Source organism: Cervus elaphus, chromosome 30, assembly GCF_910594005.1.
Source record: "Cervus elaphus chromosome 30, mCerEla1.1, whole genome shotgun sequence".
NCBI lineage: Eukaryota > Metazoa > Chordata > Mammalia > Artiodactyla > Cervidae > Cervus > Cervus elaphus.
In genome coordinates this window covers 69,647,086-69,674,796 of record NC_057844.1, presented here as the reverse complement: position 1 = coordinate 69,674,796, position 27,711 = coordinate 69,647,086, and the positions used below count along the sequence as shown (strand labels likewise).

Sequence of the window (27,711 nt, the reverse complement as noted above, 5' to 3'; positions counted from 1 at the left end):
TTTGTTTTTAAAAAGGAGCATTTTATTTATGGTTACATTTCAGTAGAGAATTACATGTGGAAATAATGGTCAAAAAGGTTTTTCTTTTTTTTCCCCTCGCCTAACTTAGGTGGAAACCAAACATCAAAGTGATTAATATAACCAAGATGGTGAAATGACTTTCAATGGTTTTTTTTTTTGGATATTTTGAGTATGTTGGCTATCTCCAACATGGTATAACATTGACTGTTCTCAGTTAATGTCTAGATTTTATCTCTGTCGACTTTAACTGGTCTAATTGACTGCAAAACATCATCCACCAAGCAATCTCCAACATGAACCCTTTTTTTTTCGCTGTATTGGGTCTTCATTGCAGTGTGCAGGCTTCTCTTCTTGGAAAGCGCCAGCTTAGTTGCCCTGAGGCACGTAATATCTTAGTTCCCCAACCAGGGATCAAACCTGTGACCCCTGCATTGGAAGGCAGACTCTTCACCACTGGATCGCAAGGGAAGTCCCCCGACAGGTTTGTTTTTGTTAGCTCTCTTCTGTCTGTAAAATGTTGAGGAACCCACAAGACAATCAGAAGGAGAATCCAAAACTCAAAACACAAAGTATAACTAAAATGCATTTTCTGCTCAACTAACTACTGCCTGATCAGATTATTTACAGAAAGTAGATCCCATCTCTCAAATGGATGTGACACTGAAGCCCTGCACTCCTGTCTTGTTCTACACACATGTTCACAGGCTGTAACACCTGCCTTACCTTCCACAAGGTCACAGATTTCATCTACTCCAGAGAAGAGAAGACTGTTTATTGGAAGAGTTATGACTAAGATGACCATTTCAGAGGAAGATGACCAATTCTCAAGAACACAAAGGCTCACTGTTACATTTCAAGCAAGTCTCATCATTTACCCCTGGAGGCACTAAGAGCTTAAGAAGAGCCCCTCATAGATTGTAAAACACAGTGTTTGTACACTTTACTGAGATAGAAGTCTGGAGACTTACACAGAGAATCAAGAAATTCAAACTACACATGGCAGTCCCAGCCCAGATACGATCAAGGGAAGCCCAGTGCTGCAGGCTACAAACCTGGGGCTATCTACCAGAAGCCCAGTGGTAACACCTGCCATCCCAAGGTGTCCTAAAATTGTGATTCTTTTTGGAAATCACTGGTGTCTTTTCAGTTCAGTTCAGTCTCTCAGTCATGTCCAACTCTTTCTGACCTCATGGACTGCAGCTTGCCAGGCTTCCCTTTCTATCACCAACTCCTTGAGCCTGCTCAAACAGATGTCCATTGAGTCAGTGATGTCATCCAATTATCTCATCCTCTGTCGTCCCTTTCTCCTCCTGCCTTCAATCTTTCCCAGCATCAGGGTCTTTTCAATTGAGTCAGTTCTTCGCAACAGATGGCCAAAATATTGGAGTTTCAGCTTCAGCATCAGTCCTTCCAATGAATATTCAGGATGGATTTCCTTTAGGATTGACTGGTTGAATCTCCTTGCAGTCCAAGGGACTCTCAAGAGTCTTCTACAACACTACAGTTCAAAGGCATCAGTTCTTCAGGGCTCAGCTTTCTTTACAGTCCAACTCTTACATCCATACATGACTACTGGAAAAACCACAGCTTTGACTAGATGGACCTTTGTTGGGTGTCATTCAGCTGTCTATTACTCATCTATTTGATTTCTAACATTGCTTCAATTACAGGAGGAGTAAGAGTAATGTCACCCACCTAAAAGAATACTAATAAATGCAAGAAATCCAGCAAAAAAGAATATGAAATAAGGCAGGTCATTACCGCCTAAGAGTCTGGGTTTATCTCCTGAGAGAGTCTTTAATACCCAGTTGAGCAAACAGACTCACAAAGGAGTCATGCCAGTCCATGGCCTATAGCTTCTACTCTTCTGTCTATTCTTGATCCTAACCCTGAACTAGTGAGGAATAAAACAACTGAGAAAATATTCCCTATCAAACTTGAAACTAACCACATTAAAACTTTCTGGATAAGCAGGCACAAGATCAAAAATCATGCCCCAAATTCTTCACCTTTGACATCAGTCTTAAGTTTGATTTGAGAATATTCTTTACACAAACCAGTTGAGAATAGAGTTCTTACATCTTCATAGGAATTCTTCACAACTGTGAAACCATGAAAGATTTTTTAAAAGAGTCTATTATAATATGACAACATTCGATCAAGGTTCTACAACAATGTCAGAGTCTCTGGGACAGACATTTCTTGGTGGAGTCCTTGGTTTTCAGCCTCCTGAAAGCATTTGACTTTTGGGCCCCATCTCCTGCTTCTTAGGGGAAATTTTCACAGGGTTAAGTGCTAAAATTTCCCTACTCAGTATAGTTTCTCTGTTACATTTCCACACGTACTTAAAAGGTTTCTTACTCAACTCCACCATCTCTGCTTTATGAGAAAAATTAAGAAAACACAGAAAACAGAAACAACCTATATCAGACAAAGAAAAAATGTTTGAGTGAAATATGTAAGCAGAAAAAAGTAATCTTATGGGAAAAATGAAGGAGCAATTTACCTTCAGAAATGGGGGAACAGGTGACAAACAGTAGAGTTGAGAAAGATCCAGAGCTAAGGAGGAAGAGCAGTGAATCTGGGAAAATAATAACCATTAGGATGCTAAATATAACTTCACTCCTCCTGACACAGTGGTCTTCATCCTGACTGCACCTTAGCATCACCTGGGAGGGGTTAAGAGCACTCTGAGGCCTGAAGCCAAGCCTCCAGAAACTGGTTTAGGTTCAACTGATTAAGGACAGACCCTGAAGTTCCCCCTGCCTGGAAGATTCTGGATGTAGAAACTAATCCCATGGAAGCATCTGCTATTCTCCTGCATCATCAGGGCATCTGGGCATGGAGAGGCCGTGAACCTGCTTTGAAGGACTTACAAGTGCCACAGAAGGTTTTACCCTGAGTTCCATGTTACATATCATACTTCAAAGAAAATTCCTTATGAACCCAAACTCTTGAGACTCCAAAGATGAAATTCAGACTTTTCATTTGAAACCACAGGAAAAAAATAAATGTTTATAAAATACGGTATTTACAAAATTAAAATATGAATCAAATTTGTAATTTATAACTAAAGAGGGAGAAGAATTAGAATGGAACAAGGATACCAGTCTTCTTTAAAAGTAGCCTCTTCTGTTGATTTGACTTTGGAATTGAGAAAACATTATACAGAATTGTAATTATAAAACAATCAAGTTTTCAAAATCAATTTCTAAAATTTCAGAGTAAAATAAAACAAAAACTACATCCATCCAGGAGGTTGGCAGTTATAAAAAAAAGAATTATTAAAAGTGGTTTAAAAAAAATTGAAAACACTATTCCCTGTGTGATATGCCTATCTAAGAACAATATAAACAACAACAACAATATGCTTCCAAAAGTCACATTATGATTAATAGTATTGATACTATAAGATTTGTAAATGAATAATATGTTGGTGTCATTGAGAACTGGGATTAACTGAAGTTTCTCAGTTGTGTCCGACTGTTTGTAACCCCATGGACTATAGCCTGCCAGGCTCCTCTATCCATGGAATTTTCCAGGCAAGAATACTGGAGTGGGTTGCCCTCTTCCAGGGCATCTGCCCAACCCAAGGATCGAACCCAGGTCTCCCACATTGCAGGCAGACTCTTTACCATCTGAGCCACCATTAGGCATGGCAGAAAAGAGGAGAGATGATGACAGGGAAAGAGATACCAATCTAATAGTAAAAAGATAAAGTAAAAGCACTACTGTCCTGAATCCGATTTCGACTGGAAATACCCATATAAACTCAAGGTCTGCTTACTACAAAAAATGTATACTAGCTTTGTCCAATGAAAAAGCTGAGAAACAAGAGCCAACTCAACAGCAATGAGCACCCCTAGTGCCCAGACCGCAGTCTCTAAATACCATTTCCCACTAGAAGGAGCCATGGCTGCTTGGAGAAATGGAGATTCCAGGGCTGGGGCAAATTTGTACTTAAAGATGCACAGCTTTTTTTGTGTAATGATAAACCAGAACCTTCTTGTCACACCAGAAGGTAAAAAATTAGCAAAGATATCTACAGTTTGCACAAAAGACAGGAGTCCTGGGAAGAGACCTATTCTACTCTTAATGGCAGAGGCTGGTTTCACAAAGGGCTTAGAAAACTCACTGCTGTTTATAGGCCATTGTGACAGAACAAGAACTGTTGAGAAAAGTCACTTTTAGAAGCCAAATTTTCTGGACAGTAATTAAAAATTTCACTTCTAAGCAGAATTTTGAATTTTTCACCATTATGAAAGCAATCTTTTTAAAAATGAGTCACCTATTTCCTTGGCTTATTAAAGATAATGGATTGAGGGGGATTGGAGTATGAGTGAAATAGGTGAGGGAGATTAAGAGGCACAAACTTCCAGTTATGGGAATGTAATGTACAACATAGGAAATATAGTCAATAACACTGGAATAACTTTGTATGGTGACAGAGGGTAACTAGACTGATCAGGGTGATCATTTTATAATGTACAAAAATATTGAATTACTATGCTATACACTTGAAACTAATATAATATTGTAAGTCAACTGTATTTCAATTTTTAAAAAAAAGTTTTCAATGAGACAGCAAAAATACAGTTTTTTTTTTTTAATGAATTGAAAAGCATCACCCTCACATATGTCTCAAAGTCATTACTGTGGATATCACTAACATCTGATGGCTAATACTATGCTCTCAAAATCAGCAGGGCAGGTCTGCTCTGCAGTTCCCTATCTGCTTGGCTCAATGCGCCCTCCTCTTCTCCCTTGCTGTGTGGTCTTCAGTGGTTGCTCTCAGCCCACAGTATCTCTGCCACCAGCAGCCACTCCCCAGCCTCCCAGGTTGAGCAGAAGTGAGGGACACATGGAAGAAACGGTTGGGAAATAAATGCAAAGACCACTTAGCTCTTGGGAACCAGCCCTGAGTCCAGGCACGAAGCCCACTGTGGGACGCAGAGGATTCTGTTTACTTCCTGCCCATCGGCTGAACTCCAAAGGGAAGATTTATACAAATACATGCCTTCCTATAGCCTCTACCTATAGGAAGAGACAACCAGCAACAGGGGCCTTGGACAAAGGTCAGTGATTAGACAAGGCCGGCCATTTCTAAGGTTCCCAGGAAGAGGACATGAACCCTGGCCAATCCTCCCCACTCAGGGGAAGGGAGTGAGTGAACCCACTGAGGCTCTTCAAGGTCACCCCACTTACACACCAGCAGGTAAACACCTCTCAGAGAGAAGCCCTGATGACCTGGGGAGGTGGGCTCTGTGTCTCTGGTCCAGGAAGAGTCTTCAGGCCCCTCCTCTCCACCCTGAGGGTCCCGGGCAGGTGGAGATCTGCTCTCCTTCTCCTCACCCAAGATCCCCATGGAGGTGCACACAGGGGCAAGGGTGCTGGGAACTCGCTGGCTGTTCTGTTCTAATTAGGGGTGACCTGCACGTGCTCCAGGTTGAACAATAGCCTGGTACTTGCTTCCCCAAGCATTATGATCATTCTTCAATTCTCACAGGACAGAGGTTTCACACTTTGAAATCCTAACCCTTAAAGCCTCACCCTAGACTGGCATCGCCCTGCCTCTTCCCACTGGTGCTGCCAGGAGTGCCTCTGCTGTGGTTGGTCACAGCACTGTCTGGGAGCCATGGGTAACCCATGAGTCATTCTGTGCACCACAGGAATTAAAAGAGGGCAGGAGATCACAAAGTAAATGTGTTCATGTTTTAGAGAGTCCCTGAGCTGAGTTTAGATCTTCTGCTATCTAATTATCACCACTTAGGGATGGTAATGAGGGGAAGGTTAAAGGGCTCCTGGTCCATCTGAACAGAGCAAAATGTTGCTTCTAGCATCAACATCTTAGTCAAATCTGGCACCCAGGGGACATGGACACCTGAACTCTACCCTCATTTAGGATCCCAAATCTGACTTCCTGCTCCAGGAAGTTCTGAGCATCCTATTTATTATCATTAGACAATGTTCAGGATGCATGTGCCTGACACTATGAATACAAAGCTCTAAAGACAAGCCTTTCTGACCCTGGACGAGCTCTCAGGCATTGAGATGAACAGGCTCATAAGTCAGAGTGCCCGAAGTGAACCTCAGTTTGTTCTTTAAGCTCTGTGTGACCACAGGCATCCTATGTAACTACTTGGACTTAGAGTCCTCTCTTCTAAAATGGGGGTAATATGAAACCTACAACTTCATTGAGTTAGCCCAAGGAATAAGAGTGATATTACACATAAAGTGTTCATAGCAGTTCCTGATACATAACTTATCTTAAGTACTTACTATTGTTACTGCTGCTGCTGCTGCTAAGTCACTGCTAATAGTACTGCTGCTGCCACCACCATGACTACTGAGTATGAGCCCTTGTTACTGCTACTAGTACTTCTAGTACGACAGAGGATGAGCTCCCTTGTTTTCAAGGTCCTCTACTCCCCACTTCTCTGCCATGACTGCCCACAACCAGCCTCCTGAAGGAGGGGCCAGGGCTCTACCAACTGACACCTGACATAGCCCCCAGGCCTGGCCTTCCTAGATTCCCAGCAGGAAGTAGTACTGGAGCTGGACAACTTTGAAATCAACACTCCACCCCACTCTTCAAAAGTCACTGCAGTATCTCAGTGGTCAGAACCCTCTCTAAGGTGACACTCTGCCCCACATACCTGTCCCCACCCTCCAGCACAATGGTCAACCCACCTTTGTCATCAACGAGAACTCCATCCCCCAGGACCACCCAGTCCCCTGGGAGCTGACAGATCTCTGTCCCTCCAGTTGTGTGGGGCGGACTTCACCTGCCCACTGCCCACAGTGCCCTTCAGTACAGCACAGCCTTTAAACAAGAGCCACGCCACCCACCTGTGAACCACCTGGCCCACCCACCTCACCCCCAACACAACGGACTGATGGCAGCTCACGCCTTCTCCACCTAAAACCCCCCTTTCACAGCAGCTGCATCTTCCATCCTCCTGCTCACACACTCACAGCCCGCCCGTGTCCCTAAGGCAGCACTAAAGACCACGGAGACCACGAGCAACCCAGGGGTGTCTGCAGCAGACCTCCAGCAGGCTCAGCCAGAACAGGGGGCTGACGGCACTCTGTCCCCAAGTGAACTGTCTCACTGGGGGATCCTGACCCAGGATCTTCAGGGTCATGGAGCTCACTGACCTCACAGCTTTCTGCCTTTGGTTTTCTCCTGCACATCCCCTCCTACACTCTCTGCCAGTGCCAGGATACCAAGACTCTCCTTTCAACCAGCAAACCACCCCCACAGTCAGTACTGAAACCAGCACAGATGGTGCATGGATTCTCCACGATTCATGGTGAAGCTGGAGCTTCTCCCCATGGGGGTCTCTGACCTGGATGACCTGGCCCACAGGGAGGGAGCAGCCCAGGGAAGGGTGTGCTCTTGGAGCTCTGGCAGCTCCTGCCCAGATGCAGGGCCCCGGGTCCTGTTCCCCTGGAAAGGGAGAGGTGATGATCCCTTCTTAGGAAAGCGTTTATCAGATGTGTCCTGGGCAAGTTAACAATTGCTTGCTGAGTAACTATAAAATGTCTTAGATTTTGGGCTCAGGTCCAAGTTTACTTCCTCCAAACCTTGAGGCACATATTCCTTGAGGTTTTAGGATCTTCTTTTTCTCAAGGATCACTTTTAGCATTTATATCATTTACTGAGCACTAACAATGTCCTGGAGAAGGAAAAGGCAAGCCCACTCCTGGTGGGCTGCGGTCTATGGGGTTGCACAGAGTCGGACATGACTGAAGCTACTTAGCAGCAGCAGCAACAATGTCCTAGTATGGTATAAAAGGTGTTTTCTTGTCAGTGCCATCCTTCCACAATACTATGTTTTAATTGGTTAAAAGTAAAATATTGGCTTGGCAAAAAATTCATTCAAGTTTTGCCATAAGCTGTTATGGGAAACCTGAAAGAATTTTTTTGCCAACCCAATAGTAATCCCTTGGAGCATTTGTCTTTAAGCACCTGTCCATTCTAAAAGTAAATACAACTGATGAACTACATCATGATTCGCAGACAAGTTTTACCTTCAGAACTTAAACCACTGTTCTCTCTCCCCACCATCTCATCCATCTCATCACTGATCTGTATACACTGAGAAGCAATGCACAATAAGTAAAAACTTTTACCTCAAGAAACATAAGTAGTCCCAAAGAGAAATAGAATTTCCAGTAACACTTGACAATTGCTTTCGTTAAAGAAGGCTCCCGTGCACCTTTCTTGGCTCTCAAAACTTCTCGATCCCAGTACCTGTGATGAGAAACAAAGCACAGTGAAGAGCAGCCTGGCTACAGGTGAAACGGGGGAGGGGCGGAGTGGGAGATGAGCCTTTACTGCAGGTGCTCTGCGGCTGCCCCATAGGTGCTGGCTAATTGGTCACAGGGCTCCTGAAGGATGAGCAGTGTAGACTGAAGCACCAGAAAAACCACCAGATCAGGTTTTGAGGGAAAAGTCCCAGTCTCAGAAAACAAGTTCCGGCCAAGCTTTGCTGGATTCACAGGTCATGAGCAGCTCAGGAGAGCAGACACCCTCCTCCAGTGGCCCCACCTCCGGGGACAGAGATCAGCCTCCAGGGCTGTGGCTGCGGGCTCCCTCCACGTCCACAGATGCACAGGGAACACAGCCTCCCCCAGCCTCCAAAGTGGGCTAAGCCCGGGGTCAGCCTGAGGGTGTGAGTGTGCAGTGTCAGGGGAGGAGGCTCCAGAGAACCCAGAGGAAAGCAAAGAGCACTCCCCCCCACACACACACCTTTAGCCCCACGTGGAAATTCTCACTCTCACTCCCCTCCTCCCTGCTGTCTGTGCTCACCCTTGCAGCTCTTCTCCAAGGTGCTGGGAGCGATCTTCCGGAAGCACTGAGTACAAGTCATCTTGTTTTAATTTCCGTTCATAACCAATTTTAAACAAGGGGTTTAGCCACCTGTTAAAAATTAAAAGGACAGTGACATATATCTAAATTACACAGCTTAATTAGAATCCATTGGAGAAGACTCTTGAGAGTCCCTTGGACTGCAAGGAGATCCAACCAGTCCCTCCTAAAGGAGATCAGTCCTGGGTGTTCATTGGAAGGACTGATGTTGAAGCTGAAACTCCAATACTTTGGCCACCTCATGCAAAGAGTTGACTCATTGGAAAAGACCCTAATACTGGGAAAGATTGAGGGCAGGAGGAGAAGGGGATGATAGAGGATGAGATGGCTGGATGGCATCACCGACTTGATGGACATGGGTTTGGGTAGACTCTGGGAGTTGGTGCTGGACAGGGAGGCCTGGCATGCTGCGGTTCATGGGGTCACAAAGAGTCAGACACAACTGAGTGACTAAATTGACCTGAATTAGAATCCTACAGTGATGGGCTTTGTTAAAAAAAAAAAAAAAAAACTATATTTTAAATATATAGAGATATGATGGAATAATTAGACATGTGTTTACACACTCACACACAGACACATACACACTCCCTAACTCTGTAGGCTGAGAGGCCCCGGAAGCAATGACACACTGGTAGCAAAGAGCATTCTAGCCCCTGGTTCTTCGGGTTTTGTTTAACATACACATTTACAATTTTTTTTTTTTTTTGTGGAAAGGACTTTCAAGGTCTACTCTCTTATCACCTTTCAAGTATTCAATACAGTAGGATTAACTATAGTCACCAGACTGGACATTACACCTTCATGAAAGTGCAAGTTGCTCAGTCATGTCCAACTCTTTGCGACCCCAGGACTATACAGTTCATGGAATTCTCCAGGCCAGAATACTGAAGTGGGTAGCCTTTCCCTTCTCCAGGGGATCTTCCCAACCAGGGACCAAACTCAGATTTCTCGCATTGCAGGTGGGAATTCCATGAGCTGTATAGTCCATGGAGAGGCAAAGAGTTGGACACGACGGAGGGACTTTCACTTTCACAAGGATGTAATGTGCAGTCTGGTGACTATAGTTAATCCAACTGTATAACTTATTTTATAATGGAAGTTTGTGTCCTTTGGCCCCCTTCACCCAGGTCTTGGCTTTTTAATATCCTTCTTCCCTGAAAGGAACCAACTGAAGAAATGGCTGGTTCCAAGGTTGGGGCTGTGTGTGTCAGCACTGATAATTCTGTGTTTTTTTTTTTGTTTTTTTTTTACTGTAATATAAGTGCCTGACATGAAGCTTTGGAGACATCCATGTCAAAGACATCCATCTCCAGTGAACACGTGACAGCTACATAACGAGATAAAGAGCCAGGTCACCCCACCCGTGAAGTTCCCGCTTTTAGAAAGCTCTGGTTGACCTGATAACAGACCATCTCACTGACTGCTTGCTTCTCCCTTCCCGCACTTTAATTCCCACTCTTATTTTTTAAATTCACCAATAAAGAGTGAACCTTTAAAATCCTAGACACCCCACTCTCAACCTCAAAAAGGCAGAATCCTAAGCCCAAGCTTGCTCATGAGCACTCTCTCTCTAACCAGGACCTCGCTGTGTCAACCCAGGGGTGACTTGTACCCTCCAGGGCATGTGAGTGATACACCTTGGCATTTCAAAGTTCCCTGATGGTTGTTGCTGAGACGTGTCTCACAATCCTAAGAACCACAAGGGCCGGTCCAGCCACAACACTGACTGCAAAAGGAGAATTTCTGTGGTGGCTGCTCATAACTAGTATGAGCCCTGGTGAGCAGAGCCCCAGGCAATTCCAGCAAAAGCCTCACTGTCTACAGGCCAAGACCAACAGGCAGAGAAAGTCCAAGATGGGTCTGGGACATCTTGTGCCATAAAATAAGGAAGCACTCAAGGAATCATGAGGATGTGTAGAAGGACAGAGAAGCTTGAATGGCTCTTGCTAGACAAATCTGGGATACTTTAAGCATCAAAACAAGCAAATGGCAATGAACCCTAACCCAGTATATAATGAAAGAATCCATGAATCTGTAGTGCTATGTAAATAGCAGAGAAAGGAAAGCTCTTGCAAACAAATGCAAACAAACAAAAAAGGAGTAATCAGTTACTTTTAAGCTGTGTACATAACTGAAAATGTACCATACTGAATAACTTTTAAGTGTAAGATATTTTTTATCTTTATATGAGGCAAAGCCCTTGGGAAATTGTTTTGTGATTCAACCTGTAAACTATGTGTCCCAAGACATGTCTGTTCTATATAGATGCTTAGTCCCTTGTGCAAATCAAGTGTTGGTCCAAAAGACTGCTAAAAAGACTGCTTACTGATATTTTACACTTTTTTATCCTGCATTTCCTATAAAGTTATAAGTCTGCACAATAAAAATGTTTAACAATTCAGAAAGAAAAGGAACCGTCAAGTCAGAAAATCATCAATGGAAATTAAAAATAGTGTGTGAAAGCTTGAAGCAGAAAATGAAAATTTACATAATCTCAACTTATTTTTCTGCAATTATTTATTATAAAGGGAAAAAAACAGTAACTGTACAGATGATCCCACCAAAAAACCTCTTCTGATCAATTATACATTATTTAAATGATAATAGTTAGCATGTAGAGACAGTCCATTGGTAAACACCATTTTACTGATGTGCCAGGGTAAGGAAATTTCCAAGGCCAGACCATAATAACCCATGGATAGAGATCAAAGCAGTCAGTCCTAAAGGAAATCAACCCTGAATATTAATTGGAAGGCCTGATGCTGAAGTTCCAATACTTTGGCCAACCTGATGCAAAGAGCTGACTGATTGGAAAAGACCCGGATGCTGGGAAAGATTGAAAGCAAAAGGAGAAGAGGACAGCAGAAGATGAGATGGTTAGATAACATTACAGACTCAATGGACATGAACTTGAGCAAACTATGGGAGAGAGTAAAGGACAAGGAAGCCTGGTGTGCTGGTCCATGGGGTTACAGAGTTGGACACGACTGAGCGACTGAATAATAGCAGCAACAGAGATTGCATTTCTTCTATCCTATCATTGCGAGGACAACATGGGTACAGATGCTCAAGAACTATTTGTTGAATGTATGAATATCCATGACTCATTAAAGAACCAATAAAATAAACTGAACTTCAGATTTTTCTAATCCTGGTACCTTGGCACCTCTAAAGAACCCTGGTCCAGGAGTCAGAAGACTGGACTCTAGTCCCAGCAGTGGTGCTGAGCACCCAGGACCTCAGCTGTCCTCTGCTGCATGTCTCCACTCCAGTTCAGCAGCTCCACGACCTTTAACATCTCTAGGTCTCAGTTTCCTTCCAAAACAACAGTGTACATCTAGGAGCTTTACCACTAAGCACGTTTGACACATGTTGGGTGATTTATTCCACACTTGTCCCCTACAGAAAATGCTCAGGCAATCAGCACTGGGACCTACCCAGATGATGACACCCTGCCCCCAAAGTGAAAGCGTTAGTCACTCAGTTGAGTCTGACTCTTTGCAACCGCATGGTCTGTTCACAGAATTCTCTAGGCAAGAATACTGGAGTGGGTGGCCATTCCCTTCCCCAGGGGATCTTTCTGACCCAGGGATTAAACCAGGTTCCCCTGCATTACAGGCAGATTTTTTACCTTTATCTGCTCTACAAGGGAAGCCCACAAAAGACCCTCTTTAAAATTCTGCTTGAAGAGGAAAAGATGCTCAACATCAAAATATCTTTGGATGCAGATTCCTTCTTAACTTTCGATGGGAAAGTTTAACATTTATTTATAGCGTTAAATAATGTTAAAAATGTGGTATTTATTTTTTAATTAAACTTTTTATTTTGTAAAGGAGTATATCCAATGGACAACATGATAGTTTCAGGAGGATAGCAAAAGGACTGAGCCATACATACACATGTATCCATTCTCCCTCAAACCCCACTCCCACCCAGGCTGCCACATAAAATTGAGCAGTTCCCTGTGCAATACAGTAGGTCCTTGTTGGTTATCCATCCTAAATACAGCAGTGTGTACATGTCCCTGCCAAACTCCCTAACTATCCCTTTCCCCCTTCACTCTCCTTGGCAACCATAAGTTTGTTCCCTAAAGTCTGAGAGTCTGTTTCTGTCAAAATGTGGTATTTAATTGAAATGTATGCAGTCTTTCACTTTTGTTTAATACAGTTTATTGTTAATTAGGATGTGATGCACATCTATGACCATATGTTTTGGTGCATCTTTCCTTTTTCCAAATTCCCAGAAGTAGAATAATTAGTAAAGGGCTGAATTGTTTTCCATTAGGTTCAGACCTTGATGCAGGTCAGGAAGCAACAGTAAAAACTGGACAAGGAACAACAAACTGGTTCCAAATAGGAAAAGCAGTACATCAAGGCTGTATATTGTCACCCTGCTTATTTTACTTATATGTAGAGTACATCATGAGAAACCCTGGGCGGAATCAAGATTGCTGGGAGAAATATCAATAACCTCAGATATGCAGATGACACCACCCTTATGGCAGAAACTGAAGAGGAACTAAAAAGCCTCTTGATGAAAGTGAAAAGAGGAGAGTGAAAAAGTTGGCTTAAAGCTCAACATTCAGAAAACTAAGATCATGGCCTCTGGTCCCATCACTTCATGGAAAATAGATGGGAAACAGTGGAAACAGTGTCAGACTTTATTTTTTTGGGCTCTAAAATCACTGCAGATGGTGATTGCAGCCATGAAATTAAAAGACACTTACTCCTTGGGAGGAAAGTTATGACCAACCTAGATAGCATATTAAAAAGCAGAGACATTACTTTGGCAGCAAAGGTCCGTCTAGTCAAAGCTATGGTTTTCCCAGTGGCCATGTATGGATGTGAGAGTTGGACTGTGAAGAAAGCTGAGCACTGAAAAATTTATGCTTTTGAACTTTGGTGTTGGAGAAGACTCTTGAGAGTCCCTTGGACTGCAAGAAGATCCAACCAGTCCATCCTAAAGATCAGTCCTCGGTGTTCATTGGAAGGACTGATGCTGAAGCTGAAACTTCAATATTTTGGCCACCTCATGGGAAGAGTTGACTCATTGGAAAAAACCCTGATGCTGGGAGGGATTGGGGGCAGGAGGAGAAAGGGATGACAGAGGATGAGATGGCTGGATGGCATCAACAACTCGATGAACTTGAGTTTGAGTAGACTCTGGGAGTTGGTGATGGACAGGGAGGCCTGGCGTGCCGAGATTCATGGGGTCACAAAGAGTTGGACACAACTGAGCGACTGAACTGAACTGAATTTGCCCTCTTAACAGCTATTTGTGAGCTTATTTCACTGTCACCTTTGAGTACCTGAATTACAGTTTTTCTGGACCTAAAGTTAAAAATAATTCAAACAGTTTTAATTTGAATTTATTTGACTTATGCATGCTCAGTCACTCACTCCTGTTCGACTCTTTGCAACCCCATGGACTGTAGCCTGTCAGACTCCTCTGTCCATAGGATTTTCCAGGATAGAATACAAGAGTGGGTTGCCATTTGATTCGTAAAGATGGAACACTTTTTATGTCCCTTAATCATTTGTCTTTCTTCAAATATCTATTAATATATTTTCTATAGAGCATTTATATTTTTGAAATTACTTGTAATAGTGCATATAATACTTTTTCAGATTTTCATTTGTTCTTTAGAGGTTTTAAATTATATATCATTAAATAAAATCAAGATTTTCTTTTTTCATTTCTCCTACTGCCTTTGTAGTATGTCTTCTGTAGTATATCCTAACATCATCTAAATCTCTGAGTTTTTAGCTTTTTTCTTATTTTATTTCTAACAGTAAAGCCAGCTAGAATTTTTTTTTTGTTTGTTTTTGATATAGGATAGGCCCCATTTTTTCCTAAAACAGTCCATTCTCCCATTATGGTTTAATGAATGTTTCTTATTCCTCACTAATGGAAATAAGAAGCACAGTTAATGAAGTGTGTCCAGCTGGGGACTGGATTGTCCAGTCCCTCGAGACTCTGTCCTCACTGCAGCCTCTGGGGTGAGCTCTGCATTTCTCTCCACCCTCGTCCCAGAGGCCAGCAGATTGGGAGTGAGTGCAGGACCTGTCCCCAGGGATGAGGGTGGGGCAGGGTCTTGGACTAGATGCACTTGGCTCATCAGGAAGCTGTTAAATCCTTGCTCCCCTGACACGGGCCACATCTCAGTGAACTGTCCCCTTGCAAAGGGAGTGTGGATGCAGAAACTGGTATTAAGACAGACTCTCTGGAGACACTTTTCAGAGAAGTTGATGGCATGAGAGGGGATGTGAACTGGCCGAGTCCTGAGACGGTTTAGGGAGGTTGGTCCTGCTAGGCCCTCAGTTAACTATCGATTGTGAATGGATATAAATGTTTAATTTCAAACTATGATTCTTTGCACCATTTTCAGAATATGACTTGTTATTATTCTTCATTAACAGTCAGAAATCCACATGTAGATGGAGGCTGGGTGAGCTCTTCAGGGCTCTTTCTCTGACCTTGACCTTTTCCCAGTGAGTGTTTAGTTTGATGAGTTTTGGTAATTTTATACAATAACCACAGCCTCAAGCAAGAAATAGAACATCCCAAAGGTATAATCAAATTTACTGGTATGTCCTTACAGCAAAACAAACTGCCTAACAAATTTATCTCCTGTAGTTTACTCTTGATTTTTTTTTTTTTTTTTTGGTCTTTATAGTTCTGCATCTGATCAGCCTGAGACTAGTGTCCTTTTAGAGGTGTCAAGTGGATAATTTGCCATCCAGAGTCTTCCGTGGGTTCCCCAGTGTGTTGATTCCCTACCCTTTGTTGACCTGAAACAAACAGACTGTCAGATATTTCTTCAGCAAAGATGGGCTTATCCAGAATCAACAGAGAATGGCAGTTTGAGGTCTGCATTTGTGGAGAGCCAAGTATAAGTCCCCAAAGTGCCAGGGCTGGAGAGCACTTTTATAGAGGGGAAGAGGAGGTTGAGAGGGCTCTTACAGAGTCCATGGCTTTTCATGGGCTGAGTTCTTGCCAGGAAAGGAGAGGAGTCTTTCTTCTTCCTGTTGGGGGCTGCTGTTGTTGTATCCTCATCTATCAAAGTCATCAGAGGCTTTCTACTGGGGACCACATGGGATTGCTTTAGCACTCTGTGGTGGTGATGACTGCTCTTTGGTTGGAAGGACTTGTCCTGTTCAGAGCATCACCGATTCTCTCAGCATCCCAGGGAGGTGTTCTCTCCAGGTCTTTGCCCCACTTTCCTGAGGCCAATACTGAGAGGTTATGTGGCTGGTTCACGGTCATATAACCAGGAAGTGGCAAAGTCTAGACCCTAACACAGGAACACTTCCAAATGAGGCACATCAGGTGCCATTTTTGTTTCACATTAAATTTTTTAAAACTGTGGAAAATGCACACAACATAAAATTTACCATGTTGATGATTATTTAAGCACACAGTTCATTATTGTTAACTATCTTCACATTACCATGCAACCAATTCCAGAACCCTTTTCATCCTGTACTGGTGTGCTACGAAACACTAACTCCCCACTTCCCTTGGCAACCACAAGGCCACTTTGTTCTCTTTGAATTTGACTTCTCTGAGGACTTCAGGTAAATCAAATCATAAAATATTTGTCCTTTGTGATATACCATTTTACAACCCCACCATCAGTGTGCAGGGTTCCATCCACATCCTTGCCCACACTATTGTTTCTTCCTTTTTTTTCCCACGTGTGAGCTGGTGTCTCATTGTGGTGCATAACTAACACAACAGGGTTAAGCAAATATCTACCAATAAAAATTAATTTTAAAAAACCATGAGCTATAATTTTAATTAAAAAAAACTGTGCATGTGCAGATATGCAAAGGTTTCTAGGGTAAAGGCTAAGAAATAACCAAAATATCAGCAAGTAGACCTGGCTAATAAATGCAAATCCTTATTCCTTTCTTCTTGTACGTGCTCAGTCATGTCCAACTCTTTGTGACCCTATGGACTGTAGCCCACCAGGCTCCTCTGTCCATGGGATTCTCCAGGCCACAATAATGGTGTGGGTTGCTATTTCCTACACCAGGGATCTTTCTAACCCAAGAATCAAACCTGCGTCTCTTATGTCTCCAGCACTGGCAGGTGGATTCTTTAGCTCTGTGCCACCTCTCTGGGAGGCCCTTCTTCTTCTATAGTTTTAAGTATTTTATAGAAATACAAATATATATATATGTTTTTCTAAAATTCACAATTACCAACAGTCAAAATGTATGCTTTCTCTTAGACTCTCAGTCCTAGCTGTGCTGTGAAAACATTAAATCCCCAGTGCGGTCACTTGTATAAAGTCAGTAAGCTAGTTATTGGCATCATTCACAAGTTGAGAAAGCAGATGAAATGAGAGAAGAAAAGCAAACACCCAGTGAGAAGATGAAAATTCAGTTTCTCTACAAGGGGGGGCCTTGTCTCTGGGCAGCACTTCCTGCCTGAGCTCATTTCAACTTTCCCAGGACAGCGAGTGGGGGACACGAGGAAATCTTGAGGGAACCTCAGACTTTACAAACAAGATGGCAATTGTGGTCACCAACCAGCTTCACAAAGTCTGGACCCCTTTTAAAAGTTAGCACTGAAGGAACAATGCCAGTGGGAGGAGCGGCATAAAGCAGAAGCCAGGCTCCACCTTCCATCAGAATCACCTGGAGCTTGTTTAACCCCACCCCCACCATTTCTAAATTTACAGAATTGGTCTAAAAGGACTGGAGGGGGTGGGATTTGCATTTCTAATAAGCTCCCAGGTGACAAGGATGCCACAGGTCTGAGAGCCATACTCTAAGAACAGCCGCCCTAAAGCTTGATTATAGAGATGTTTCATGAGCATCATCTCAAACAGCAAGAACTTGAAGAACTTCCCTTGAGAAACTCCTGCCTACAAGACCAAAGGTGTGTTTGTATTTGCCTTCTCCCTGCATTTAAGAACAAGAATCCAAAGAGAAGCAGCTAAGAATAGCAGTTACATACAGAACACAGACTCGGGAGTCAGAATCCTGATTTGGGATCCAACTTTAGCTATTAAGCTGTGTGATGCAGGCAAATTACTCAAACTCTTAGAATTTGGGGGAGAATGGATACATGTATAGGTATGACAGAGTCCCTTTCCTGTCCACATGAGACTATCACAACATTGTAACTTGGCTATACTCCAATATAAAATAAAGTTTAAAAAAAATTACTCAAACTCTCTGCTTAAGTGACTTCACATGTAAAATTAGAGGTAATAGCTCCCTCCAATTCAGCAGGAAAATTGGAAATGGGGTCTACCCAAATCAATGAGAAGTCCTTATCTTCCCATTTCCATACACACACATTTTGAAAATCCACAAATAGAACATCCCTGGAGAGTTCCTTGCCCTGTCTGAAGTTAAGGAGAGGTGTCTCTACTTTGTTATCATTTACAGTTGTTGCTATTTAGTCACTCAGTCATGTCCAGCTCTGCTCTGGCCATGAGATTTCCCAGGCAAGAATACTGAAGTGGATTGCCATCTCCTCCTCTAGGGGATCTTCCCCACCCAGAGATCAAACCCACATCTCCTGGGCTCCTGCTACGGCAGGCGAATTATTTACCACTGAGGCAACAGGGAAGCCCACACCCATATTTTTCCTTCTTGACCCTCTTTCCTTAAGGGCTATCAAACAGCCAAGAGATGTAGCCACACACACTGAATACACCACCATCAAAACATGCACAGGAACTTCTGTTTCCTGGGGATCACCAAGGCCCTCCCACATAAAAACAAAAGAAATATCAGAATTTGTGGGAAAGATGAATGGTTTAGGGTCCAGGAACGAACGATATAATAATCACTTAAGTGTGATTAAACCCAAAGGTTCCGCCCCACCTAGTTAGTGGTCCCAGCTACCAGATGGAAGACTTCAGTTAAGAGCTTCATCTCTCTGAGCCACTTTTCATCTATGTTACCTCCCAGCTCGGGGACCCTTCAGTGGTATCAGGACCAGAGGACCCCTGGGCAAGACCACCTGTATCAAGACCCTGCACTGCTTCTGGAAAGGCTAGAGATGCAGATAAGACCCCACAGGCTTCAGGGACCCCATTCCCAGGGTAACTCTCAAAGGTGGAAGCAGAGACATTCACAGTTAGGAAAGGGGCTGGTCAAATGCATCCTCCAGTCCTCTCAATGTATCCCATATAGAAGCAAAATGGGTTCAAGAATCATGTCCCCATTCATTAAATAAAAAACAACAGTGTTCTTACACACATGAAAAGCGTCACAGCTAGATACCAGGATGTACAGTGAGAGATGCGCACGGAGAGAAAGAGGGAGGGAGACATGGTCACAGACACAGGGACAAGGGGGCCCGGAGCAGCTGGAACTCAGCCTTCACCTCAGGAATGTGGGGAAAGGTGGGGACATTATTGGCAGATGGCAACAGGAGCAGGGCACTAATTAGATAAAGGAAGCTGTTCAGGGCTATTTGCTTAGTGGGGAAAGTGCGAATTAGCTCAGAACTAGGAATCCGGAGCTGGCCTGGGAAAGCCGGCTAAGGATGGAGGTCCAGGGTCCTGTCCTTCTCCCGCTGGCGGTGACCCCCCTGGGCAGCCTGGGTTCTCAGCCTCCCTGCCTCCCGCTCCCAGGACTGAGGAGGCTGACGGGGCAGCGAGCTGCAAGGCAGGGAGACCCTGTGCCCCTCCACCAGGTCCCTCTTCCCGTTTCTGCTACCCCTTCCCGCCGCCCCACCCAGAGGGCGCAGACAGGGACTCCCATGGCTGGCGTGTGGAGACCCCACCCGCTACAAGTAGCCATCGCAAAGCACTCCCTCGCCCTGACCCTCCACCCTCTGCCCCTGCAAGGCGCAGCATCATCAGGCACTGGCCCTGAGGAGGCGGGGTGTCTCAGTCCAGGCGGGAGCTCACCAGGAGAACAGCCGCGAGCAGACATTCGCGTCCTGCAGTGGGTTGGGCTTCTCCTCCGGGGACACCGGCCGCATCTTGCAGGCCTGTGGGGTGGGGGCAGCCGGGGCCACACGCAGGTGTGAAGCGAGGCTGCAGGCGCCGCTGATGGAGTTGGGGGGAAACGCACGACTTGGGGCACCAGGACCCCAGGCGCCCTGGATCCTGCCCTGGCTGCAAATTCTTCCAGAGGGCGCGGCTCTGAGCCCCGGACCCCACCCAGAAGGTGGAGAGGGAAGGGCGGGCTGCAGTAGAAACACCCCTCAGCTGTGGTCAAGACCTGGAGAAAGCTGGCAGAAGGAGATAGCAGCCTGCCCTCTGGGCACGCTGCCCTCATCAGGAGCAAACAAGGGTGCTGTGCGAAGGTCTCCAACTGGAATGGAGCAGGACCATGGGGTCCTTCCTGGGATAGACCCCACCCCACCGAGAGATACCCTGAGCTAGTGGCCAGTGCTGGTCAGTGGAGGTGAGAACTGATGATGGGCACAAAGCTGCCAGGCTACTTAGATGACAGCCCCAGACTCCCTAGTGTCTGTTCTACTGCTAGGCTGGCCCTGAGGAATCCTGTTTTGATAAGAGGAGGGAAAAGGAAAGACTATAGCACATTCTTCTCCTGGCATGAAGGACAGTTACTCAGCAGTGAACTGAAGCACAGAGAAAATACATAAGCAAGGAGTCGTTTACTTTGTTTATCCCTCAAATAAATAAATTTTAAATCAGCCAATAAGTGGGTATCAGTACAAGAGGGAAATGAATAGCTTCAGACATTTTTCCCATACATGAAGCCCATATGAATATATATGAGTAAAATAAATGCATTCAAAGAAATATTTCTGGAATGAACAAATGAAGTGTGGTATAGACATACAATGAAATTTCACTCAGCCTTAAAAAGGAAGGAAATTCTGACACATGCCACAGCGAGGATGAACCTTGAAGACTGTGATGTTGTGACTTATAATTAAAATATGTATTTAGTCTTCATGATGCTGCTGGCACAGAACTCCTAAAACCCTTATGTGCTCTAAGGTAAGAGTGAAAAAGTATCTTTTGATAATTATAACAGGCTCCTTTCAACTACACCTGAGTTTTAGTGAATTCATCTGTTTGTCAGAAAAACCAAACACCTGATTAAAGGGTTGGCATTTTCAGCCGCACCCTCCCATACAGGGAGAAGAGGGACTGGAAACAGTTGAACTACCAATAGCCAATGCATTAAGCAGTCTTGCCTAAAGTATGCTTCTATGAATCCTCAATAAAAAACCAATAGGATGGGGTTCACAGAGCTTCCCAGCTAGTGAACCTGTGCAGGTGCTGGGAGGGTGACTCACCTGGAGAAGCCTGGAAGCCCCTGCCCCTCCCCCTACCTTGCTCTCTGCATCTGGCTGTTCCGGAGTTGAATCCTTTTATAATAAACTAGTGAGCTAGTTGGATAAACTGTTTTCCTGAGCTGTAAGCCACTCTAGAAAATTACCAAACCCAAAGAGGGGGTTATGGGAGCCCTGATTTATGATCAGTCCATAAGAAGAGCAGGTAACCACCTGGACTCACCACTGGCTTCTGAAGTTGAGAAGAAGGAGTAGTTTGGTGGGACTGGGTCCTTGACCTATAACAAGGTCTAACAAAAACTCCAGGCAGACAGTGTCAGAACTGACTTAATTGTGGGACACAGTTGTGTCTGTATAGTCAGAGAACTAGTTCAGTTCAGTCACTCGGTTGTGTCCGACTCTGTGACTCCATGGGCTGCAGCATGCCAGTCCTTCCTGTCCATCACCAACTCCCGGAGTTTACTTAAACTCAAGTCCACTGAGTCGGTGATGCCATCCAACCATCTCATCTTCTGTTGTTCCCTTCTCCCGCCTTCAATCTTTCCCACCATCAGTGTCTTTTCAAATGAGTCAGTTCTTTGCATCAGGTGGCCCAAGTATTGGAGTTTCAGCTTCAGCATCAGTCCTTGCAATGAATATTCAGGACTGATCTCCTTTAGGATGGCCTGGTTGGATCTCCTTGCAGTCCAGGGGACTCTCAAGAGTCTTCCCCAACACCACAGTTCAAAAGCTTAAATTCTTTAGCACTCAGTTTTCTTTATAATCCAACTCTCACATCCATACATGACTACTGGAAAAACCACAGCCTTGACTAGATGGACCTTTGTTGGCAAATTAACATCTCTCCTTTATAATATAATAAGCTGTCTAGGTTGGTCATAACTTTCCTTCCAAGGAGTGTCTTTTAATTTCATGGCTGCAATCACCATCTGCAGTGATTTTGGAGCCCTTAAAAATAAAGTCTGCCACTGTTTCCAGTGTTTCCCCACCTATTTGCCATGAAGTGATGGGACCAGATGCCCTGATCTTAGTTTTCTGAATGTTGAGCTTTAAGCCAACTTTTTCACTCTCCTCTTTCACTTTCATCAAGAGGCTCTTTAGCTCCTCTTCACTTTCTGCCATAAGGGTGGTGTCATCTGCATATCTGAGGTTATTGATATTTCTTCCGGCAATCTTGACAGACTGAAAACCACAATCACGGAAAACTGAAAATTAGCTGTACTTAATCAAGGTGACGCTGGTCAGACCACCAATGACCAATTTCAAGATGACTGGCAGCGCTGACTCTGCTCTTTATACATGTAGCCCTCTCCCTCTGTCTATAAAAGCTCTTGCCCACTAATTGTCAACGGTGGGGACAGTCAGCCTTTGGACAGTTGCCCATGCTCCCTGCCCCCCACCCCCACACACACATACTGGCATCCAAAATAAAGTTCCTTTCCACCAACCTGGCCTCTTTATTGGCTTTTGAGCAGCAAGCAGCCAGACCCCCTCTTTGGTACCACTTTTTGGACTTCTATGGTGAGCCTTTGAACTATCACAGCACCGGTCATGGTGAGAAGGCAGTGAATTTTAGTGTTCAAATGCTGAATCAGAGACCATACCATGCTCAACACCATCTTGATTAGTTGGTTCAAGCCAGTTTTTGTGTGATCCTGTTTTTCTCAATATCTGCACCCCTCTTCCTTCCTGTCTCAAAAGCATGGACACAATGTTTCCATAGTGAGGAGGCCATCTTAGCCTGTCATCTTGGAGTCCAGCCCTTGTTCTCTGTGTACCCTAATGCCTACGTCATTCCCTTTCCCACTTAAGCAATACCAGGTTGTCTTCCTCAAATGAAGGGCACCACGGACTCCCACTTACTTCAGGAGCAACATCAAGCCCCAGCCAAGAGGGAGTTACCTTATGCATTAAACAAACAAAACAAAAAAAACTGATCATATCAATACCATTCCTTTTGGACCTTCAGGCATAGAGGAGAAATTGGTCTCTTTATCTTCATCAAGATTATCTCCACAGGTAACAAAGGAAACGGTCATTAGAGGTAAGCTGGGGCCCTTAATGTTCAGAGAGGCTGGGCTGTGACAGAACAGTCACCGACAAAGCCCATCAACAATTCCCTGGGAGTAAAATTAGATTCTGGATAATGAAATAAAGTGTCACCTATTTTCTCTCCCTTTGTGCTGAGTCTTGTTTCACTTGCTCACAGGGCACCTCGTGCAGAAGCCTCACACCTGGCCCTTCAGAGGAGACTCCCTGGTGTGAAAGGTTGCGCTGACACCTTGGCTCTGAGGGCCATGTGCAGTCTCTGTGCCCGGCACTGTGATTCAAGATGGTGACCCCGGGGCTGTGTTCAGAGATGCTGAGCCCAGCACTGTGATCTGGAGCCAGGGGCAGCACAGCTGAGCCTGTCCTGTGAGAACTCCCCATCCCCCAGCTGACAGGAATTACACACAGCAGTCTCAGGGGTGCTTTTAGGAGTGTGTGTCCTCTAGAGAACATTCTATTGTGACATGCCACACCTGGCAGAGGGGCTTCCTAGGTGACTCAGCAGTAAAGAACCTGCCTGCCAGGGCAGGAGACTCGCGTTGATTCCTGGGTCAGAAAGATCCCTTGGAGCTGAAAATGGCAACCCACTCCAGTATTCTTGCCTGGGAAATCCCACTGACAGAGGAACCCAGAGGGCTGCATTCTATGGGGTTGCAAAGAATCAGACATGACTGAGTGACTAAGCACACACATAAACCTGGTTAAAGGACTCCCCAACCCCGTTTGGGTCTGACTGGGGAGGGTCAGTAACAAAATAGGAAGAAATCAAACCATATTTGGTTTTCCTGGTGGCTCAGACGGTAAAGAATCTGCCTGCAATGGAGGAGACCCAGGTTTGATCCCTGGGTTGGGAAGATCCCCTGGAGAAGGGAATAGGCAACCCACTCCAGTATTCTTAGGTGGAGAATTCCAGGGAATTCTGGTGGCCTATTTTATGGAGTTCCAAAGAGTCAGACAAGACTGAGTGACAAACATTTTCTAGCAATGAAAGCAGCTGCCATTTGGGAAGAAATGAGATCTTTTGCTTCTAACAGAGGTCCTCTCCTGGCTGCAGGGTGGAATTACCTGTGGGGTTTTAAAAAGCGTTGCCTCCTGCCTCCCCTCTCCCGAGATTCTGATTTAACTGAGATGAGGCTTCAGCACTGAGATTTACAGAACTGCCCTGTGATTTTACAAACCACAAGCCTTTGCCATGTTTAAGCTATAAGGACTCTATCTGGACGAGGAACAGAGTAAACAAATCAGGTGGTTCTGTAGGAGCAGGAGTGTGTCTTTCTGTGTCTAGGGTGTAGATGAGGTGGGTGAGGTTGAGGCCTGTGATACCTCTTGCCCGCTGAGAGGTCTTTCTGGCCCCTCATTCCATGGCCTTTCCACGCTGCTCACCTGGATACGGGGATTCGTCTGCCCCCTGGTGGTGATGTTCAGTATAGCACAGTTGTACTTGGAGGTTTCACACCAGCCCAGCCTAGTTGGGCTTCCCTGGTGGCTCTGGTGGTAAAGAATCTCCCTGCCGATACAGAAGCTGCAAGGTTCAATCCCTGGTTCGGGAAGATCTCCTAGAGAAGGAAATGGCAACCCATTCCAGTATTCTTGCCTGGAGAATCCCATATGGACAAAGGAGCCTAGCAGGCTACACAGTTCATGGATTCACAAGAGTTGGACATGACTCAGCGACTAAACCACCGCAGCCTTAGTTCATCACAAACCTGAGCCTGAGTCCCAAGGTGTGGCTTGCTGGGAGGGAAATCCTGGGAACCATACAGGCTCGGCAGTAACTTCAGGAGTCCCTCCTGCGCAGCGAAGCTCAAGGAGCTCCGGGCCACTGTTCAAGCATGTGTCTATAACAGGGCTGTGACTGGAGTCTTCCTGTGCCTGGGTTCTGAGGGGTGTGTGTGTTCAGTCATGACAACTCTTTGGGACCCATGGACAGAGGATGGGATTTCCCAGGCAGGAATACTGGAGTGGGTTGCCATTTCCTCTTCCAATGGATCTTCCTGACCCAGGAATAAAACCTGCATCTCCTACAGTTGTAGGAAGATTCCTTACCATAAGCACCCCCTGGGGGGTTGAGGAAATGGATCTTATCAGCCAGTGACAGGTGCTTCCCAGCCTCAGTGATAAAGAATCTGCCTGCCACTGCAGGAGACACAGGAGAGGCAAGTTCCTTGTCTGGGTTGGGAAGATGCCCTGGAGGAGGAAATGGCAACCCACTCCAGTATTCTTGCCCAGAGAATCCCATGAACAGAGGAGCCTGGCAAGTTACAGTCATAGGGTTGCAAAGAGTCAGACGTGACTGAGCACAGCCAGTAACAAGTGCCCATGATATCGAGCATCAAGAAGTGCAGAGGTGTAAGGTGATGAGCATCCCAACAAACAGCAGCCGCCCCTTATTCTGCTCTGTGTGCCAGGATGTGTTTTTACTTAACTATTACGTTGTATTATTTTTTGGTATATAAAAATTTATTACTATCATGCTTTCATCATCCAAATTTATGTTCTTGGTCTTTCCTTCTTGCCTTTGTATAAGGCCAAAAGAAAGACACTGGCTACTTTGACAACCTTAAGTCAGACTCTAGGAATGTCACCAATGACATGACCTTTGCAACCAAATCCAGCAACCAGAATGTCATCATTTTCCTTAATAGAATTCAAGCAACCGTCACTGGGTACAAAGCCTGTGATTTTTTGCCATTCTTGATGAGTTGAACACTGACACATTTCCTGATGGCAGAATTTGGTTGTTAGGCTTCAACCCCTACTTTTTTGAGCACAATTCTCTTGGCATGTGAAGTGCCTCCAAAAGGGTTGGCCTTCAGGGCTGTGCCCAGATGGGCACATGTTCTTGTACTATTTATCATGCTGCTTCTGGGCTCTTTGGTGGCTATAGAAATTCCTGGCAGTATGAAGACTGCAACACTTGCCCATTCTGCCAGTGTCTCGGGCCTGAACAAAAGACTATCATGTTTAATTTTAACACAAGCTCGAAGGGTATTAGAAGCCCCATCTTATAGCACTTTAGGACCTTGATCAATATCATAGGACTCCTAACTAGCAGATGTATCCTCTGAGCCCAGGCAGGTGGGACCACACAGTCTGTCCCTGCTCCTCCCATCTCTCCACAGGACCAGGAGGTCTCCCTGCCCAAAGACCTGCTCAGCAGCTTCAGCCTGACTCCCTGGATGGGTCCATGAGGTCCCTCCAGGCGCCCGCAGCCCCTTTGCTCCTACTACCCCTGACTCAGGTCCTTCATTCTGCAGGGCAGCCCCTGAGAGCCCCATGGTCAGCAGGAGGACACACTTGCTCCGTTCTGGCAGCTTCTCCCTGCAGCCAACTCGCGGGGGTGGGGTCAGGCCAGGTTGTGAGGAGAATCAGGAGAGAAGCAGGAAGGGAGTGAGCTCATGGTCAGCATCTTCCTCTGACCTGGGACCTCCCTCTCTTCTCCCTGAGCTTCCTGCCCCTTGGGGCAGGTCCTCTCCACACACACACACACCCTGCACCATTACACATGCTCCTGTAGCTCTGCTGTAGATCAGAGTTACCAGGGAAGGGGTCAGAATGCATGTTCCTAGGCCCCAGCCCCAAAGATTTGATCCAGGGGATTACACAAGTGGGGCCTGGAAATTTGAAATTTTTTTATGCAGGGGGTCCTCTGAACACACTTTGAGAAGCATTTAACAGACCTGTCAGTCACATCCCCAGGGGGCCCCAGGTCAAGAGTAGAAATGAAGTACATACTATATGTTTAAATATTTAAAAGTTATAAATCAGTCAAACAAAACTGCCAAGTACTATTAAAACCTGGCAGGACCAGGAGGTCTCTCTGCCCAAACACCTGCTCAGTGGCTTCAGCTTGACTCCCTGGGTGGATCCGTGAGGTCCCTCCAGGCACCCGCAGCCCCTTTGCTCCTACTGCCCCTGACTCAGGTCATTCCTTCTGCAGGGCAGCCCCCAAGAGCCCCACGGTCGGCAGGAGGACACCCTTGCCCCATTCTGGCAGCTTTTCCCTGCAGCAAACTCACGGAGGTGGGGTCAGGCTAAGTTGTGAGGAGAGTCAGGAGAGAAGCTGGAAGGTGTAAGTTGGTGTAAGTGCCTTCCTCTGACCTGGGACCTCCCTCTCTCTCCCTGACACTTCCCGCCACTCGTGGCAGCTCCCCTCCATGTCCCCCCTAACATTACACGTGCTTCTGTAGCTCTGCTGTGGATCAGAATCACCAGGGGAGGGGGTCAGAATGCAGAGTCCTAGGCTCCATTCCCGAAGATCTGATCCAGGAGATCACATAGTGGGGCCTGGGAATTTGAATCTTTATCAAACATCCCAGTGGATTGGGATACACAAAGTCCTGTGAACACTCTGAGAAGCATTTAACAGACCTGTCATTCACATCCATGGCCCCAGGTCAAGAGTATAAATGAAGCCCATACTATATGTTTAAATATTTAAAAGTTATAAATCAGTCATACAAAACTGTCAAGTACACCTACATAACTATTAATACCTGGCAGACTGGGGTTTTGGACAC

The 27,711-nt window shown here is 45.2% G+C and overlaps 1 protein-coding gene and 1 pseudogene across 1 annotated transcript; both read right to left on the bottom strand.

Moving 5' to 3' along the window:
• Positions 1-4,799: 4,799 nt before the first annotated feature.
• On the bottom strand, positions 4,800-19,852 carry LOC122687105 (ATP-binding cassette subfamily C member 4-like). Its single transcript, XM_043892544.1, has 4 exons — positions 19,779-19,852; positions 8,837-8,947; positions 8,152-8,278; positions 4,800-4,853 (listed from the first exon to the last, which is right to left on the bottom strand). The coding sequence occupies exons 1-4, from the start codon at positions 19,850-19,852 to the stop codon at positions 4,800-4,802; spliced, it is 366 nt and encodes a 121-aa protein (XP_043748479.1).
• Positions 19,853-25,681: 5,829 nt separating this feature from the next.
• Positions 25,682-26,116, bottom strand: LOC122687101 (annotated as a pseudogene).
• Positions 26,117-27,711: the final 1,595 nt, after the last annotated feature.